We start from the raw sequence: 14030 nt of genomic DNA on the forward strand, positions 1-14030 counted from the left end.
GTTTATTTTTTTATTTATTTTGCCAGTCCTGGGCTTGAGCTCAGGGGCTGAGCACTGTCCTTGGACTTTCTCAAGGCTAGAGCTCTACCACTTGAGCCTCAGCACCATTTCCAGCTTTTTTCTATGTATGTGGTACCGAGGAATCGAACCCGGGTCTTCGTGCATGATAGGCAAGCACTCTATCACCACGCCAGACTCCCAGCCCCTGCGAGACTCTTATCTCCAAGGAACCACCAGAAAACAAAGTGGGGCTGTGTTAACTGGTAGAGTGCCAGGCTTGAGTCAGAGAGCTCAGGGACAGTGCCCAGGCCCTGAGTTCAAGCCCCACAACAGTCCAAAAAACAACTAATTTAACACGGGCTCCCTCCCCCCACTTCTCAAACACACGCACACGCGCACACACACACAGAGGGATCTTTCAGGATGACTTGCTTTGAACTCATATCTGCCATTGGCTGGCTGTGTGCCACTGGACCAGTCTCTGTTTCTCATCTGTAAGATGGGAACAGACCGCTGTGTCCTCCAATTGTGTTGTGGTGAGGAATCAGTCAGATCCTTCAGGTCACTGGCCGGGAAATGTACACACAGCAGCCCCTGTGGTCTTGGAGAAAGGGAGGCTAAGGGAAACGATGAGAGGCAGAATTACAGGTTTGAGACTAAATTGAACAGAGGGGAAACAGATGTAGAGAGTGGAAACTGAAAGCCCATCCTCCTCCTCCTCCTCCTCCTCCTCCTCCTCCTCCTCCTCCTCCTCCTCCTCCCTCTCCTCCTCCTCCTATGTGAGCTTAGGAGCACCTGGGGTTGCTGGGCTGGGCGGGCACTTTGGCTCGTAAGCTCCACCTTTTACTTAGAAGGGTCTCTGGAGTATAAAAGTGGGGGTGCAGCTCCCTGTGTTCCACAGAAACACCTGCTGCTCCTGCGCACTGGCCTGCAGCCCCTGTCTCTTCTCCCCTCTCTCCCAGGCCCCTTGTCAGGCTCGCCATGGACCTTCCGCCTTACGACCTGTGGAAGGATTACTTCAACCTCAGCCAGGTTGTCCTGGAACTGGTTCAGCATCATCAGAGCCCCAAGCTGGAAACCCAGGAGCCTGAGGAACCAACACCCCAACTCCAGCTGCAGCCCAAGCAAGATCAGGGGCTGGGAGCGTCAGGAGAGATGCCCACGCTGTGTAACTTTTGCAAACACAACGGAGAATCTCGTCACGTCTATGCGTCTCACCAGCTGAAGACCCCGGAGGGCACGGTGGTGTGCCCCATCCTGAGGCACTACGTGTGTCCCCTGTGCGGGGCCACCGGGGGCCAGGCGCACACACTCAAGTACTGTCCCCTCAACGGCAACGAGCAGTCCCTCTATCGTCGAAGCGGGCGCAACTCAGCTGGCCGCAAGGTCAAACGCTGAGGGTTTGGGCGAGTGCCCACCGCCACCCCTCTTCCCCTCGATCTTCCTGGTTGAGCTCCTGCCAAGTTCCAAACCCTCTCCCCTTCCACTTGTATGCTGAGCTCCAACTCCATCTTGCCTGGGTGCTGGAAAGCTGGAGGCTGCGGGCAGCCAGGCCAGCCTGTCCACTGCTCAGTGGACCATGGAAAACTGGGGTTCCTTCTGGCCTCACACTTCATGGATCATCGCTTTGGGGGGACCTGCTGCTGGTGACACTTTCTATTTCTCAGCCCCTGAGCTAATGTGGCTGGGCAGGAGGAGGGGGGTATGTGCAGCAGTAATTGTTGTATCCTGACTGGATGGAACCCCAAGAATTTGGACGCAGTGACGAAGCCTGTCCCTCTCGTCTGAGAACCTGCTAGATGACAGACTGGCTTGAAATCTACCACCGTCTTCACGATCGCCTGTGGACCTTCAGTTCTTTCTGTCTCTGGCATGTGCCACCTGTCAGGCGCTGGGACAGAGAGGACAAAAGGGACCTCGGAGAAGGTGGCATGGCTTCCTTCGCAGAGAGCCTTTTGGGTGAGCTGATCCCAACTCCTTTCTCTTCTTGTTAGTTGTTCTCCACATTTTCATTCCCATTTCACCCCCTACCAACCCTAAGCTACCCCTGGGCCCCTCTCCCAGGGGCCCAAGGAGAACTGTATCTCTCCATCACGACCAGCTCTTCAGCCATGGCCGATTGTATTTAAATGAACAGAGTTTGTACTCGAGAGGCTACCTAGGTTTTATGTTAGAGGGCAAAGAAGAGCCTCAAGTCTGATTTTTGTTTTGTTTGGTGCTCAGGGCTGAGCCAGCCAAAAATAAAGAGCCTTTTGGGTTGTCCTTCAAGGCCTGTCTGTTGTCTTTCCTCACCCGACCCAGCTCTTGGGAGATGGCTGGGGATTCAGGTAGAGCTATAAGGGCCCCTAAGTCCTCTGAGGTAAGAAACCAGGCAGGATGGAGTTCAGGTCACCTATGGACTGAATCTGGAGTTTGTTGGTCATGTTGTGTCTAGGGTTCTGTTCCTGCCCTGAGAGTCCGCCACTGACTATTTTATTTGTTTTGTTGGTCTTGAGGCTTGAACTGTGTCCCTTAGCTTTTTTTTTTCTTTTTTGCCAGTCTTGGGGCTTGAATACAGGGCCTAGGCACTGTCCTTGGACACTTGCTCAAGGCTAGCATTCTGCCACTTGGGCCACAGCACCACTTCTAGTGTTTTCTGAGTATGTGGTACCGAGGAATCGAACCCAGGGCTTCATGCATGCTAGGCAAGCACTCTACCACTAGACTACGCTCCTGGCCCCTGGCCCTTAGCTTTTGTGCTCATGCTAGCACTTTGCCACTTGAGCCACAGCTCTCTCTACTTCTGGCTTTTTTGTGATTAGTTGGAGAGTAGAGTCTCACAGACGTAACTGCCCAGGCTGGCTTTGAACCATGATTCTCAGATCTCAGTAGCTAGGATTACAGGGGGCACAGGCCATAAGTGCTCGGCTGTTCTTTGGTTTGCAGGGACAGGATCTAGCTCTGTAGTCTTGCTGGCCTTTGTAGCCCAGACTAGCCTGTAGCACTCTAGTCTCCTATCTTAGCCTCCCAAGCGCTGAGACTAGAGGTGTGAACTTTCACACCAGCATAAGACCTCTTTTCTAGGAATGTAGATGTCACCCATGCTTGTCCAGCAAGCATGAGGCCCTGGGTTCAATCTCCAACACTAACATAGGTGAAATGGCTCCTTTAGCCAAATGCTGACCACACAGCTGCAATCCCGACTACTCCAGAGGCTGAGATCTGAGGACTGTGGTTTGAAGCCAGCCAAACCAGGAAAGTCTATGTGACTCTTATCTCTAATGAACCTCCAAAAAGCTGGAAATGGAGGTGTAGCTCAAGTGGTGGGGCTCCACCCTTGATCCTGGGGGAGGCGTGGGAAGCTCAAGGATAGCACCCAGGCTGAGTTCAAGCCCCATGACCCACAAGAAAAAAAGTCTCAGGGCCAGGAGTTTGGCCTAGTGGTAGAGTGCTTACCTAGCACGCATGATGACCCGGGTTCGATTCCTCGGTACTACACACATAGGAAAAAGTGGTAGAGCTCTAGCTTTGAGAAAACCTAAGAACAGTGCTCAGGCCCTGAGCTCAAGCCCAGGACTGGCAAAAAAGAAAAATGTCTCTCAAGAACTTTTTTTTTGGTGGATCATCAGGCCTCCACTCCTGGGCTTGGGTGTTGGCCCAGAGCTCTTTAGCTCAAGGCTACTGCCTACCCCTTGAACCACAGACCTACTTCCAATTTTTTAGTGATTACTTGGAAATAAGAGTCTCTTGTTCTTTAGTTCCCGAGCTGGCTTTGAACCACGATCATCAGATCTCAGCCTCCAGAGTTGCTAGGATTACAAGTGTGAGCCACTGTGTGCCCGGCTCTAACAGACGTTTGTGCATGAGCCACTGCCACCCTGCTCAAGCTTTTTTTGGGGGGAAGGAGGTGGGGGGTAGTGGGTCATAGGGCTTGAACTCTAGGCCCAGGCATTGTCTCTGAGCTCTTCAGCTCAAGGCTACTGCCATACCCCTTGAGCCACAGCCCCTCTTTTCCTCTTCTAGTGATTAATTGAGCTGGAAGTTTGGCCTAGTGGTAGAGTGCTTGCCTAACATGTACTAATATCCGGGTTCCATTCCCGGTACCACACACATAGAAAAAGCCGGAAGTGGTGCTGTAGTTCAAGTGGTAGAGCTCTACCCTTCAGAAAAAAAACCCAAGGACAGTGCTCAGGCCCTGAGCTTTAAGTCCAGGACTGGCAAAAAAAAAAGTCTTATGGTCTTTAGTGTCCCGGCTAGCTTTGAACCTCCCATCTCAGATCTCAGCCTCCTGAGTAGCTAGGATTACATGCGTGAGCCACCAGCGCCAGGCTCCCTCTCAAACTTTTTATCTCAAGCCTGTCGCTGGCTACCCTGTGGCTCATGTGTAAAATCCTAGTTAGGAGGCTGAGATTTGAGGATCAGTTCAAAGTCAGCTTGGGCAGCAAAGTCCATGAGACTGTTATGGCCAATTAAACAGCAAAAGGCTAGAAATGGAGGCGTAGCTGAAGTGGTTGAGCACCAGCCTTGAGCAAAGAAGCTACGTAGAGCTCAAGGTTTTGAGCTTCTGGTGTGTTAACACACACACACACACACACACACACACACACACACACACACAGTGATCTCCCGGAATCCAGACTCAAATATTTGTGCTTGCCTAATTAATGGGAAGTCAGACTTGGACTCCTGACCCTCTGTAGCCCATTTTCTCATAGCGCTGTCCTTCACATTAGCCACGGCAATGACGCGGAAGTCATCCTCCAGTCTTCCTTCCTTCCTCTCACACCTCAGTCCTGGGGTAGCACACCGCTTTCTAGCCACCAGTTTCTAGCCTACCTTATGATAGACAATTCTTCAGTAAGCATCCAGCTACCACCCACACTGTCCTCCTAGGTCAGTTCCATCAAGTTCACCCCCCACCCCCTCCCACACCAATTCCATTAAAGCCAGAATCAGATGTCATCCTTCTCCACTCAAGGACCTCCCGAGCTCTTGCTGCACAGTCTAGTGCTACAGTCTTGGGCTCCTTCGCCAGCCCCCCCGAATTCAATGCGGACTGCGCATGCACCCACCTCCTTTACTGCAAACACCACCTTCTCAAGGAGGCCTCTACTGGTTGCCTTATTTTATTTAGCCAGTCCTGGCGACTGAACTGAGGGCCTGAGCACTGTCCTTGGGCTTTCTCAAGGCTAGAGCTCTACCACTTGAGACATACATGACCATTTCTGGCTTTTTCTATGTATGTGGTACTAGGGAATCGAACCCAGGTCTTCATGCATGCTAGACAAGCACTCTACCACTAGGCCAAACTCCCGGCCCTAGTCACCTTATTTTAAAGAGATTGGTAGCTCAGTGAGGAAGTACTTGCCTAGTATCTGGGAAGCCCTGAGTTTGATTCTCGGCACCCATGAGGGAGGAATAAATAAAACAGAACCTTCTAACATGTCCTACACGCACACACAGACACGTCCTTTTTCAGATTTAAGTTTAATGATGGGACTAAGGCTTGAACTGGGGGGCCTGGGTGCTGTCCCTTCACTTTTTCTACCCCACTGCTTTCGAACTGCGATCCTCGGATCTCAGCCACAGCGCCCGGCCAGATGGGGGAGATTTTACCTTCCCCAGTCACTGCCCCTGGCCCCCTGCTGAAGGCTGGTCTGTGTGGATAGCGCCCTTCAGAAGGCTACATGGCAACAGCTTCGGGAGCAGACTTAACTCCACCCCGCTGCCAGCCAGCTCACCCAGCTCGTGTTCGAGATACCCTTCTCCATCCCGGAGCCATGACACCAAGGGGGCCTCCACGAGGGCTGGGGAGGAGGATCCCCGGTGCTGCCCCGCCCCCACTGGAGGAGATAGCTCCCAGTCGCCCCAGTGCAGGGCGAGGATGGGTGGCGGCCGCCAAGTTTTCCTTCGGGTCCTCTCCCCCCTCCCCCCGTGCCGATGAGCCCACGCAGTTGTCATGGAGACACTGCTTTCCCTCCCCACCACCACGGCTGTTTGTCTGCCTTTCCCTTCAACCGGAAAGGTTTTGCGTGGAGGGCGGCGTGGGCACGCCGCTCGGTCCCAGCGCGCTCGCCAGCATCTCCCAGGCGGTGCCAGCGCTGGGATGCAACCCTGGGTACCGCTCTCCGCGGGAGACCAGGGGTGCGCATGCGCAGAGCGCGGCCGCGCGCGCTCCGATGCGGCGGCGCCGGGTTGCTGGGTGGAGGGGGGGGTGGGCAGTGGGGATGAGGGAAAGGAGAGAAACCGGCGCCGCGCTAAGTTTGCGGCTGCGCGGCCCCGGCCTGCAGGGGGAAACCCACGGAGGGCAGTTCTGCGCCTGCGCACTGGTTACACACAGGGAAGGAACCCCAGGCTGGAAGGGCGTCGCGAGCACGGCGGCGCCGCCTGCGCGTGCGCCTTGGCGCTTGGGCGGCGGGGGGGCGGGGCCCCGGGAGGGGCGGGGAGGGCAGGGGACACCGCGGGAGGGGCGGGGGGGGAGGGAAGAGGCCGCAGGAGCCGAGCCCTGACCCACCGGCAGGCGGGGGCTGCGGCGGCGCCGGTGAGTGACCCGTCTCGGTTCCCACCCTCTGCGACCTCCCTCCTCCCGGAGTCTCCGATAGCCTCGGTCGGCCTCTCCGGGTCCCGCGCCCTCTCCCCGCCCCCCGTCACCTCCGGAGCGCCCCCACGCTGCCTGCAGACCCTCTCCCGAGTGTGTCACGGCCCCTGCCCGGTCCCTGCTCCCGGAGCCCCTGCGTCTCCCCGTCTCGGCTCCCCCTGTCGATCGCACCGGCGCCCCGCTGCCCCCGACCCCCAGACGCCCCTCGGCTCGGGGTGTCTCCCTCCGTGCGGCATGCGATCCCCCCGGACACCCCCGCTCTCCCCTCTCTGACCCCCCCGTGTCCCCGTTCTCCTCTAACTCTGCAGACACCCCCCCCCCGCATCCCTGCACTTTTCATTATTTCCCTCCACATTCTCTCCCCAATTTCCCTCCGTTTGGCGAGGCCCGCGCGGCTATTAGGCGCCACTGAATACCTTCCCCGGGGACACGGAGGGGACCCCACGCACCCCGCCTCCACCTGCGCCCGGTTCGGGGATCCCCGCACCCCGGCCCGCCAGTGCCCCAGGGGTCCCCCACACCCTGCCTCTGACAGTGGGGTCCCCGAGCCCCGCCCCCGCCAGCGCCGTTCGCCCTCCCTCCCTCTGCCCGCAGCGCCGGCGCCCCCCATGCGCCAGGCGGCCGGTCGTTGGCGTCGGGGGCCGCCATGGCCTCGGGGGCGGCGGTGACGGCGGCGGCGGACGCGGAGGAGACCACCCGGCTGCGCAAGCCCCGCTTCTCCTTCGAGGAGAACCAGATCCTGATCCGCGAGGTGCGCGCCCACTACCCGCAGCTGTACGGCGCGCACAGCCGTCGGGTGAGCGTGGCCGAGCGGCGGCGCGTGTGGGACGGCATCGCCGCCAAGATCAACGGCATCACCAGCTGGAAGCGCACGGGCCAGGAGGTGCAGAAGCGCTGGAACGACTTCAAGCGCCGCACCAAGGAGAAGCTGGCCCGCGTGCCGCACTCCACGCAGGGCGCGGGGGGCCCCGCCGCCGCCGAGGACGCCTTCTCCGCCGAGGAGGAGACCATCTTCGCCATCCTGGGGCCCGTGGTGGCCGGGGTCGACGACCTTGCTGCCCCCGCCGCTCCCACCCCACGCTGTGTGTTGGAGGACCGCAGGGCAGGTGAGTTCCCTCCATCGCTCACTCCAGCTCTGAGGCCCTCCCTGCGCACACCCCGGAGATGGGTGTGGCCATCCCTCGCGGTGTGCTTCGTGGTCACTAAGGTACTCAGGAAGGGGAGATCTGAGGGTCGCCAGTTCGAACCCAGCCCAACATCGAAGTCCTGAGATGCTTCAATGAATCACCGGAAAAGCCAGATGTAGGGGGTGGGGATTTAACTCAGTGAAATCCCACCTGAAAGTACAAAGCCCTGAGTTCTTTCCTTAGCTCTGTTTAAAAACAAAACAATTACCAAAAAAAAAAAAAAGTAATCCTAGCTACTCAGGAGGCTGAGATCTGAGGATCAAGGTTCAAAGCCAACTGGGGCACAAAAGGACCTGAGACTCTTTATCTGCAATTAACCTCTAGAGAAGTGGGGCTTGGTTCAACGGTAGGGTGGTAGCAGCCTTGAGCTGAAGAGCTCAAGGACAGCGCCCAAGGCCGAGTTAAAGCCCCATGACCCACAAAAAAAATAAATAAAGCAGGGATAGTGCCCCGACCGAGTTCAAGCCCCACAACTGACAAAGAAAAAAAAAAAACGGAAGTAGAACTGTGGCACAGATATGGTAGAGTGCTAGCCTTGAGCAAAAAGGAGCCCAGGGACAGCTCCCAAGCCCAGAATTAAAGCCTTAGGATGGGCAAGATCAGCATGTAATGATTTCATTCAGGTCCTAAGATTTGCAACTGTAGGCTGAGTGTAGGTGGCTCATGCCTGTAATCTCAGCTACTCAGGAGGTTGAGATCTGAGGATCGAGGAACACAGCCAGCCCAAGCAGAAAAATATATGAGACTCTTATCTCCAATTTGTCATCAGAAAACTGCTGGAAGTAAGAGCTATAGCTTAAAGTGGTAAAGTGCTAGCCTTAAGTTTAAAAGCTCAGGGACAGTGCCTACGTCCTGAGTTCAAGCCTCACCACCACCAACTGTCAAGGGCTCAGGCATTGAATTAAAGTACAGTGTGCACACAACACAGAGTCAGGGAAATGCAAAACTTGACTCAGGTCCCATAATTAGCCATTGTCAAATGTATGGAGGCCTGCCTGGAGGCCATACCTTGGAACCATTAGCACAAGCAGGAGATTTCATTAAAGACAGTGTAGGCTCAGGCTGTGGCAGTTTACACCTGTAATCCTAGCTACTCACCATGTTGATCTTTAATCATCATAGTTCAAAGCCAGCCTGGGCAGGAAAGTATGAAAGACTCTCATCATTTAAATACCCCAAAGCCAAAACAGGGATCTGTGACTCCAGTGGACAGCTTCAGCTTTCAGCAGAAAAAAAAAAAAAAAAAAGCCAGGGGCCAGGAGTTTGGCCTAGTGGTATGGAGTTTGCCTAGCATTCACCAAGACCCCACTGTGATTCACTGGGGTCCACAGAAAAAGCTGGAAGGGGTACAGTGGCTCAGGTGGTAGAGCTCTAGCTCTTGAGAAAGCCCAAGGACAGTGCTCAGGCCCTGAGTTCAAGCACCTAGACTGGCAAAAAAAGAAAGAAAGAGAAAGAAAGATAGAAAGGAAGAAAGAGTCCAGGAGAAAGGGCTTTTCCCCTGAGTTCAAGCTCAGTACAGAAACACACCACACTCACTCTCTCTCTCTCTCTCTCTCTCTCTCTCTCTCTCTCTCTCTCTCTCTCTCGTCAGGAAAAGGCAGTAACTTGACTCAGGTGCCACAATTAGTAACTGTCAGGCCTTGGAGAGGCCTCTGGGACTGTGAGCTCAGGCAGGATTGCATGAAATGTTCTTTAGCATAGTGATGGGAAGCAGCTGCCTGGACCCTGGTCACAGCTTTGTCCCTCAGCTATGTCATTTCACAGTAAGTTACTTCATGTCACTCAGTCGGTGCATCTAGCATCCCTCAGTAAAAGGGAGATAAAAATAGCCCTCACCTCCCGGGGTTGCTGTGAGTTCATGTGGGCAAATGGCTTGATACTGCACCTCCTGGCACTGTGGTGGTTGGTAGCTAGACTCACCAGTGCTGGGAGGTACATTCCATTTCAGCGTTTTAGAGATCAGACTCAGACAGTACTGAAAAGTTTGTCAAGGTCATTTTTTAAGCAGAGGAAATGTAGCGAGCTGACTACACTAGAGAATTCCTTCCAGATTAGCCTTGATTCTGGATTACTCTGTGTGTGTGTGTGTGTGTGTGTGTGTGTGTGTGTGTGTGTGTGTGTGTGAGACTGTCCGTCTGTCCATCTGCCTGTCTGTCAGTCCTAGGGTTTGAACTCAGGGCCTGGGTGCTCCTTCTGTGTTTTTGTGCTCTCCCACTTAAGCCACAGCTCTACTTCCAGCTTTTAGGTGATTAATTGGCCATAAAAGTCTGGCCGGACGAGGGGTGGGGGTGGGGGTGAGGGGCATGGGAGTGTGGCCTAGTAGTAGAATGCTTGTCTAGCATGCACAAAGACCTGGTTCGATTGCTTAGTACCACATGCATAGAAAAAGCTAGAAGTGGAGCTGTGGCTTAAGTGATAGGGCTCTTGCCTTTAGAAAACCCAAAGACAGTGCTCAGGTCCTGAGTTCAAGTCCCAGGACTGGAAAATAAAAGGCTCAGATTTTTCGGCACAGGTATGAGCCACTACACTCCTCAAGGATAGTTATATTTATTTTTTGTTCAAGAACAGGACTGACACCCTGGTTTTGTTCATTGACTGGCACTCTACCACCTGAACCACATTTCCAACATAAGCATAGTTTTAAAAGGAACTGTAGCCAGGCTGGGGGGCTCATACGTAGCTACTCAGGAGGCTGAAATCTAAGGATTGTGGTTCAAAGCCAGCCCTAGCACTAAAGGACCTGAGACTCTTATCTCCAATTAACCACTGGAAAACTGGAAGTTGAGCTGTGGCTCCAGAGGTAGGGTGGTAGCCTTGAGCTGAAGAGCTCAGGGACAGTGCACAGGCCCAGAATCCAAGCTCCATGACTGACCAAAAAAAAACAAAACTGAGAGGCCGAGAGTTTGGCCTACTGGTAGAGCGCTTGCCTAGCATGCACAAAGATATGGGTTCAATTCCTCAGTACTATATACATAGAAAAAAGCCAGAAGTGGCACTGTGGCTCAAGTGGTAGAGTTCTAGCCTTGAGAAAGCCCAAAAACAGTATTCAGGCCGTGAGCCCAAGGCCCAGGATGGGCAAAAGAAAAAAAAGAGAGGAAAAATAGAAAAGTAAAAGGTATTGTAGGGCTTCTGCAGCCCCAGAGACCTCCCTGGACTTTCTGTGGGCTCAGCAGGAGACTTCCAGTGCCATCCAGGAGCTGACTGGCACACTCTGGCAGGGACTGGCCAAGTATAATGGTACATAACTGGAATCCCAGCCACCCAGAAGGCAAAGAGAAGAGGATCTAGAATTTGAGGCTGACCTGGACTGCCTCCAAACAAGCTGGGCACTGGTGGCGCATGCCTATAATCCTAGCTACTCAGGAGGCTGAGATATGAGGATTGGTCAAAGGCCAGACTGAGTAGAAAAGGGACGACTGATTCAAAGCCAGACTGGGCAAAAGAGTTCCCATGAGACTCTTACCTCCAATTAAACACTCAAAACTCTGGAGCTGTGGCTCAAAAGAGCTGAGGGACCATACTCAAGCCCCACAACTACAAAATAATTTTTTAAAAAAATTAATTAAAAAAATAAAATTAAAAACAATCGTGTGGAACCAGATGTGGTGGCCCACGCCTGAAATCCTAGCTACTCAGGAGGCTGAGATCTGAGGATCTTGGTTAAAAGCCAACTGGGGCACTAAAGACCATGAGACTATTATCAACCAATTAATCACTCAAAAACTGGAAGTGATGCTGTGGCTAAAGGGGTTGGGGGGTAGCCTTGAGCTGAAGAGCTCAGGGACAACACCCAAGCCCAAACCTCAGGACTCACTCACACTCACACACACACACAATTGTGTGAGAAGGGGTTCGAGAAGTATTGCACCCACTACCTGACAAATGTAACTGTAACCCCTCTATACTGTAATCCCTCTATACCATACCCTGCCAATAAAATACAATAAAAAAATCATTGTGGGGGTCAGGAGTGTGGTCTAGTGGTAGAGTGATTGCATGAAGTCCTGGGTTTGCTACCGTCATAACTCATACACAGGAAAGGCTGGAAGTGGTACTGTGGCTCACAGGTAAAGTACTAGCCATGAGAAAGCTCCAGACAGAACCCAGACCCTGCGTTCAAGCCCCAAGACTGGCAAATTATACATATATATCATTGTGGGGCGCTGGTGGCTCACACCTGCAGTCTTAGCCACTTGAGAGGCTGAGATCTGAGACTCAAGCTTCCAAGCCAGCCCAGACAGGAAAGCCCAGGAGACTCTTACCTCCAGGGACCTACCAGACAACAGGAGATGACGCGGGGGCTCCTAAGAGGGAGAGCACTAGCCTTGAGCACAGGAGCTTAGGGACAGCTTGCAGGCTGTGAGTTCAAGCCCCACATCTGACATTGTGTATTCATTCACACGGATATGCTCCATCTCCCTCTCTCTGCAGATGCACCAGCTCACAGCAAGCGGGACTCCAACAGCCCAGAGCCCTGGGCACGATCCTCCTGCCATGCCCAGGAAGGGGGCTGTGCCAGGCCCAAGGAGCGTGAGTCCCCACCCCCTCCAGCCCTCCAGGCCGTCCAGCTGCCCCGCCTGGCCTTGTCTCCACCCCTTCCCTCGGCCCCTCCGCCCCCACCCCCATCTCTGGCCCAAGTGGCGCGCGCCTCCCCCACCCCCCCTCCCCCTCCTGCAGCCCCAGAGCCCTCCCTGGACTTCCTGCGGGCTCAGCAGGAGACTGCCAGTGCCATCCGGGAGCTGGCGGGCACCCTCCGGCAGGGACTGGCCAAACTGAGCGAGGCCCTCAGCGCCCTGCTGCCCCTCCTTCCGGGATCCCCGGCGGACCCGCTGCCCACCCCGCCAGCTCCACCGCCCAGGCCTGCCCCGCCCCCACCGGCCCCCAAAGTAGAGGTCACCCCAGAGCCCGTGTCCCTGGGGGCGGCCACCGTGGTGGATGGGCCTGCGGTGGCGTCCCGAGGGGTGATCGTGGCCCCCAGGAGTGAGGGAGGGCCGGCACGGCCAGCCCCCGCTCCCCTCCCGCCCCACGACTCACCCCCGCACAAGCGGAGGAAAGGGTTCCCCACGCGCAAGAGGCGGGGCCGGTGGAAATCTCCGTGAAAACGCGCCTGCCTTCCTGCCTGCACCCCTCTCCCCGCTTGGCGCAGTCGAGGGGGGCGATGCTCCGCGCCCATCCCAGCTGCACCCCGGCCCCCTGCTCCGAGGGAGTGAGCACCCCACTCCCCGTGCTAGTTAGTGCCTGATTCTCTGGGGAGGCCCCTCGACGGGGTCCCCCGGCCCCTCTCTCTCTGGTACAGTGCTGGCTGCTCCCCTTATCCCTGACTTCAAAGCCATCAATTTTATGTCATTTATTATAGCCCCCGTTGTGGGGTGAGGAGGGGACCCCTCGGGTCTGCACACCTCCCTTTCCCTAATAATTCCTGTTCTTGACTTGAAGAGAATTGACCCGAGGGGGCCGCCCCACCTCCCCAGTCCAGACTTTGGAGGGGAGTGGGAACTGCCAGATGAAAGATAGAGGAGATACTAAATAGCCTTGTGAGAGGGGGCAGGGTTCTGATCCGGGAGGTACGGGTTCCATTCCCTGCCTTCAGCTGCTGCCTCTGACCTCCGAAGCTCAGCCCTCTCCTCTCCTCAGTGGTGACAAGATATCAATAAACTTATTTTTCATACGATTACTTGAGACTCAGACAGGCCTGGGAATCCAGCCCTGACAGCTGCCACGCCCCTTCCCGGGACAGGCCACGCCCTTTGGTTGTGGAGGCCGCTGATTGGTTGGTTTTCAACCCTCATTCTCTATCCATTTATTTAGCCTGGCTTGGTGGCACTTGCTTATGATCCCAGGACTTGGAACATTGAGGCAGAAGAGTGGAGAGTTCGAGAAGGCTTGCAGCAAGTTCTTGACTAGTCTGGGCTTAAATAGAGACCCAGTATTTAAAAAAAAAAAAAAAAAAGCCATGGATTCCTGTGTTGAAGGATTCCTGTGTTCTCCTGACGCTCTAGATTCCACCAAAGTGTTACTCCCTCCAGGAGAATGTTCTGGATCCCTTGGACAATTCTATCCTGTCCCAGGATTCTTTTTCATGGCATCTCACCAGGCAGGAACTAACTGGCTTCTACAACTCTTAGCAAGACCCCCACAGTAAAGCAGATAGTGACAGGCTTGATGCCCTGAGGTGGGCTGCTGGCTGGCATCCATTCTCATCTGCACAATGGAAATAAGCCTGGCACTGATGGCTCCTGGATGTAATTGCACTCACAAGGCTGAGA

The 14030-nt window shown here is 54.8% G+C and overlaps 2 protein-coding genes across 3 annotated transcripts; both read left to right on the forward strand.

Annotated features, from left to right (window-relative positions):
* The first annotated feature begins 970 nt into the window (after positions 1-970).
* Nanos2 (nanos C2HC-type zinc finger 2) lies at positions 971-1398 on the forward strand. The gene has a single exon (XM_090322586.1). The coding sequence runs from the start codon at positions 982-984 to the stop codon at positions 1396-1398; it is 417 nt and encodes a 138-aa protein (XP_090178712.1). The 5' UTR covers positions 971-981.
* A 4947-nt stretch (positions 1399-6345) lies between these two features.
* Positions 6346-13435, forward strand: Mypop (Myb related transcription factor, partner of profilin). 2 transcript variants are annotated; one of them, XM_090322238.1, is made up of 3 exons: positions 6346-6520; positions 7172-7683; positions 12196-13435. In XM_090322238.1, the coding sequence occupies exons 2-3, from the start codon at positions 7224-7226 to the stop codon at positions 12861-12863; spliced, it is 1128 nt and encodes a 375-aa protein (XP_090178364.1). In that variant the 5' UTR covers positions 6346-6520; positions 7172-7223; the 3' UTR covers positions 12864-13435. The 2 variants fall into 2 exon arrangements, with proteins under 2 accessions (XP_090178364.1, XP_090178365.1); XM_090322239.1 differs by lacking the exon at positions 6346-6520 and having other exon boundaries at positions 6937-7683.
* Positions 13436-14030: the final 595 nt, after the last annotated feature.

Source organism: Megascapheus bottae, chromosome 31, assembly GCF_031878675.1.
Source record: "Megascapheus bottae isolate mThoBot1 chromosome 31, mThoBot2.hap1, whole genome shotgun sequence".
NCBI classification, from domain to species: Eukaryota; Metazoa; Chordata; class Mammalia; order Rodentia; family Geomyidae; genus Megascapheus; species Megascapheus bottae.

Coding starts and splice junctions, on each gene's coding strand:
- Mypop (XM_090322238.1), top strand. CDS start 7,224: ATGGCCTCGGGGGCGGCGGTGACGGCGGCGGCGGACGCGGAGGAGACC. Junction 7,684..12,195: donor GTTGGAGGACCGCAGGGCAG/GTGAGTTCCCTC, acceptor CTCTCTCTGCAG/ATGCACCAGCTCACAGCAAG.
- Nanos2 (XM_090322586.1), top strand. CDS start 982: ATGGACCTTCCGCCTTACGACCTGTGGAAGGATTACTTCAACCTCAGC.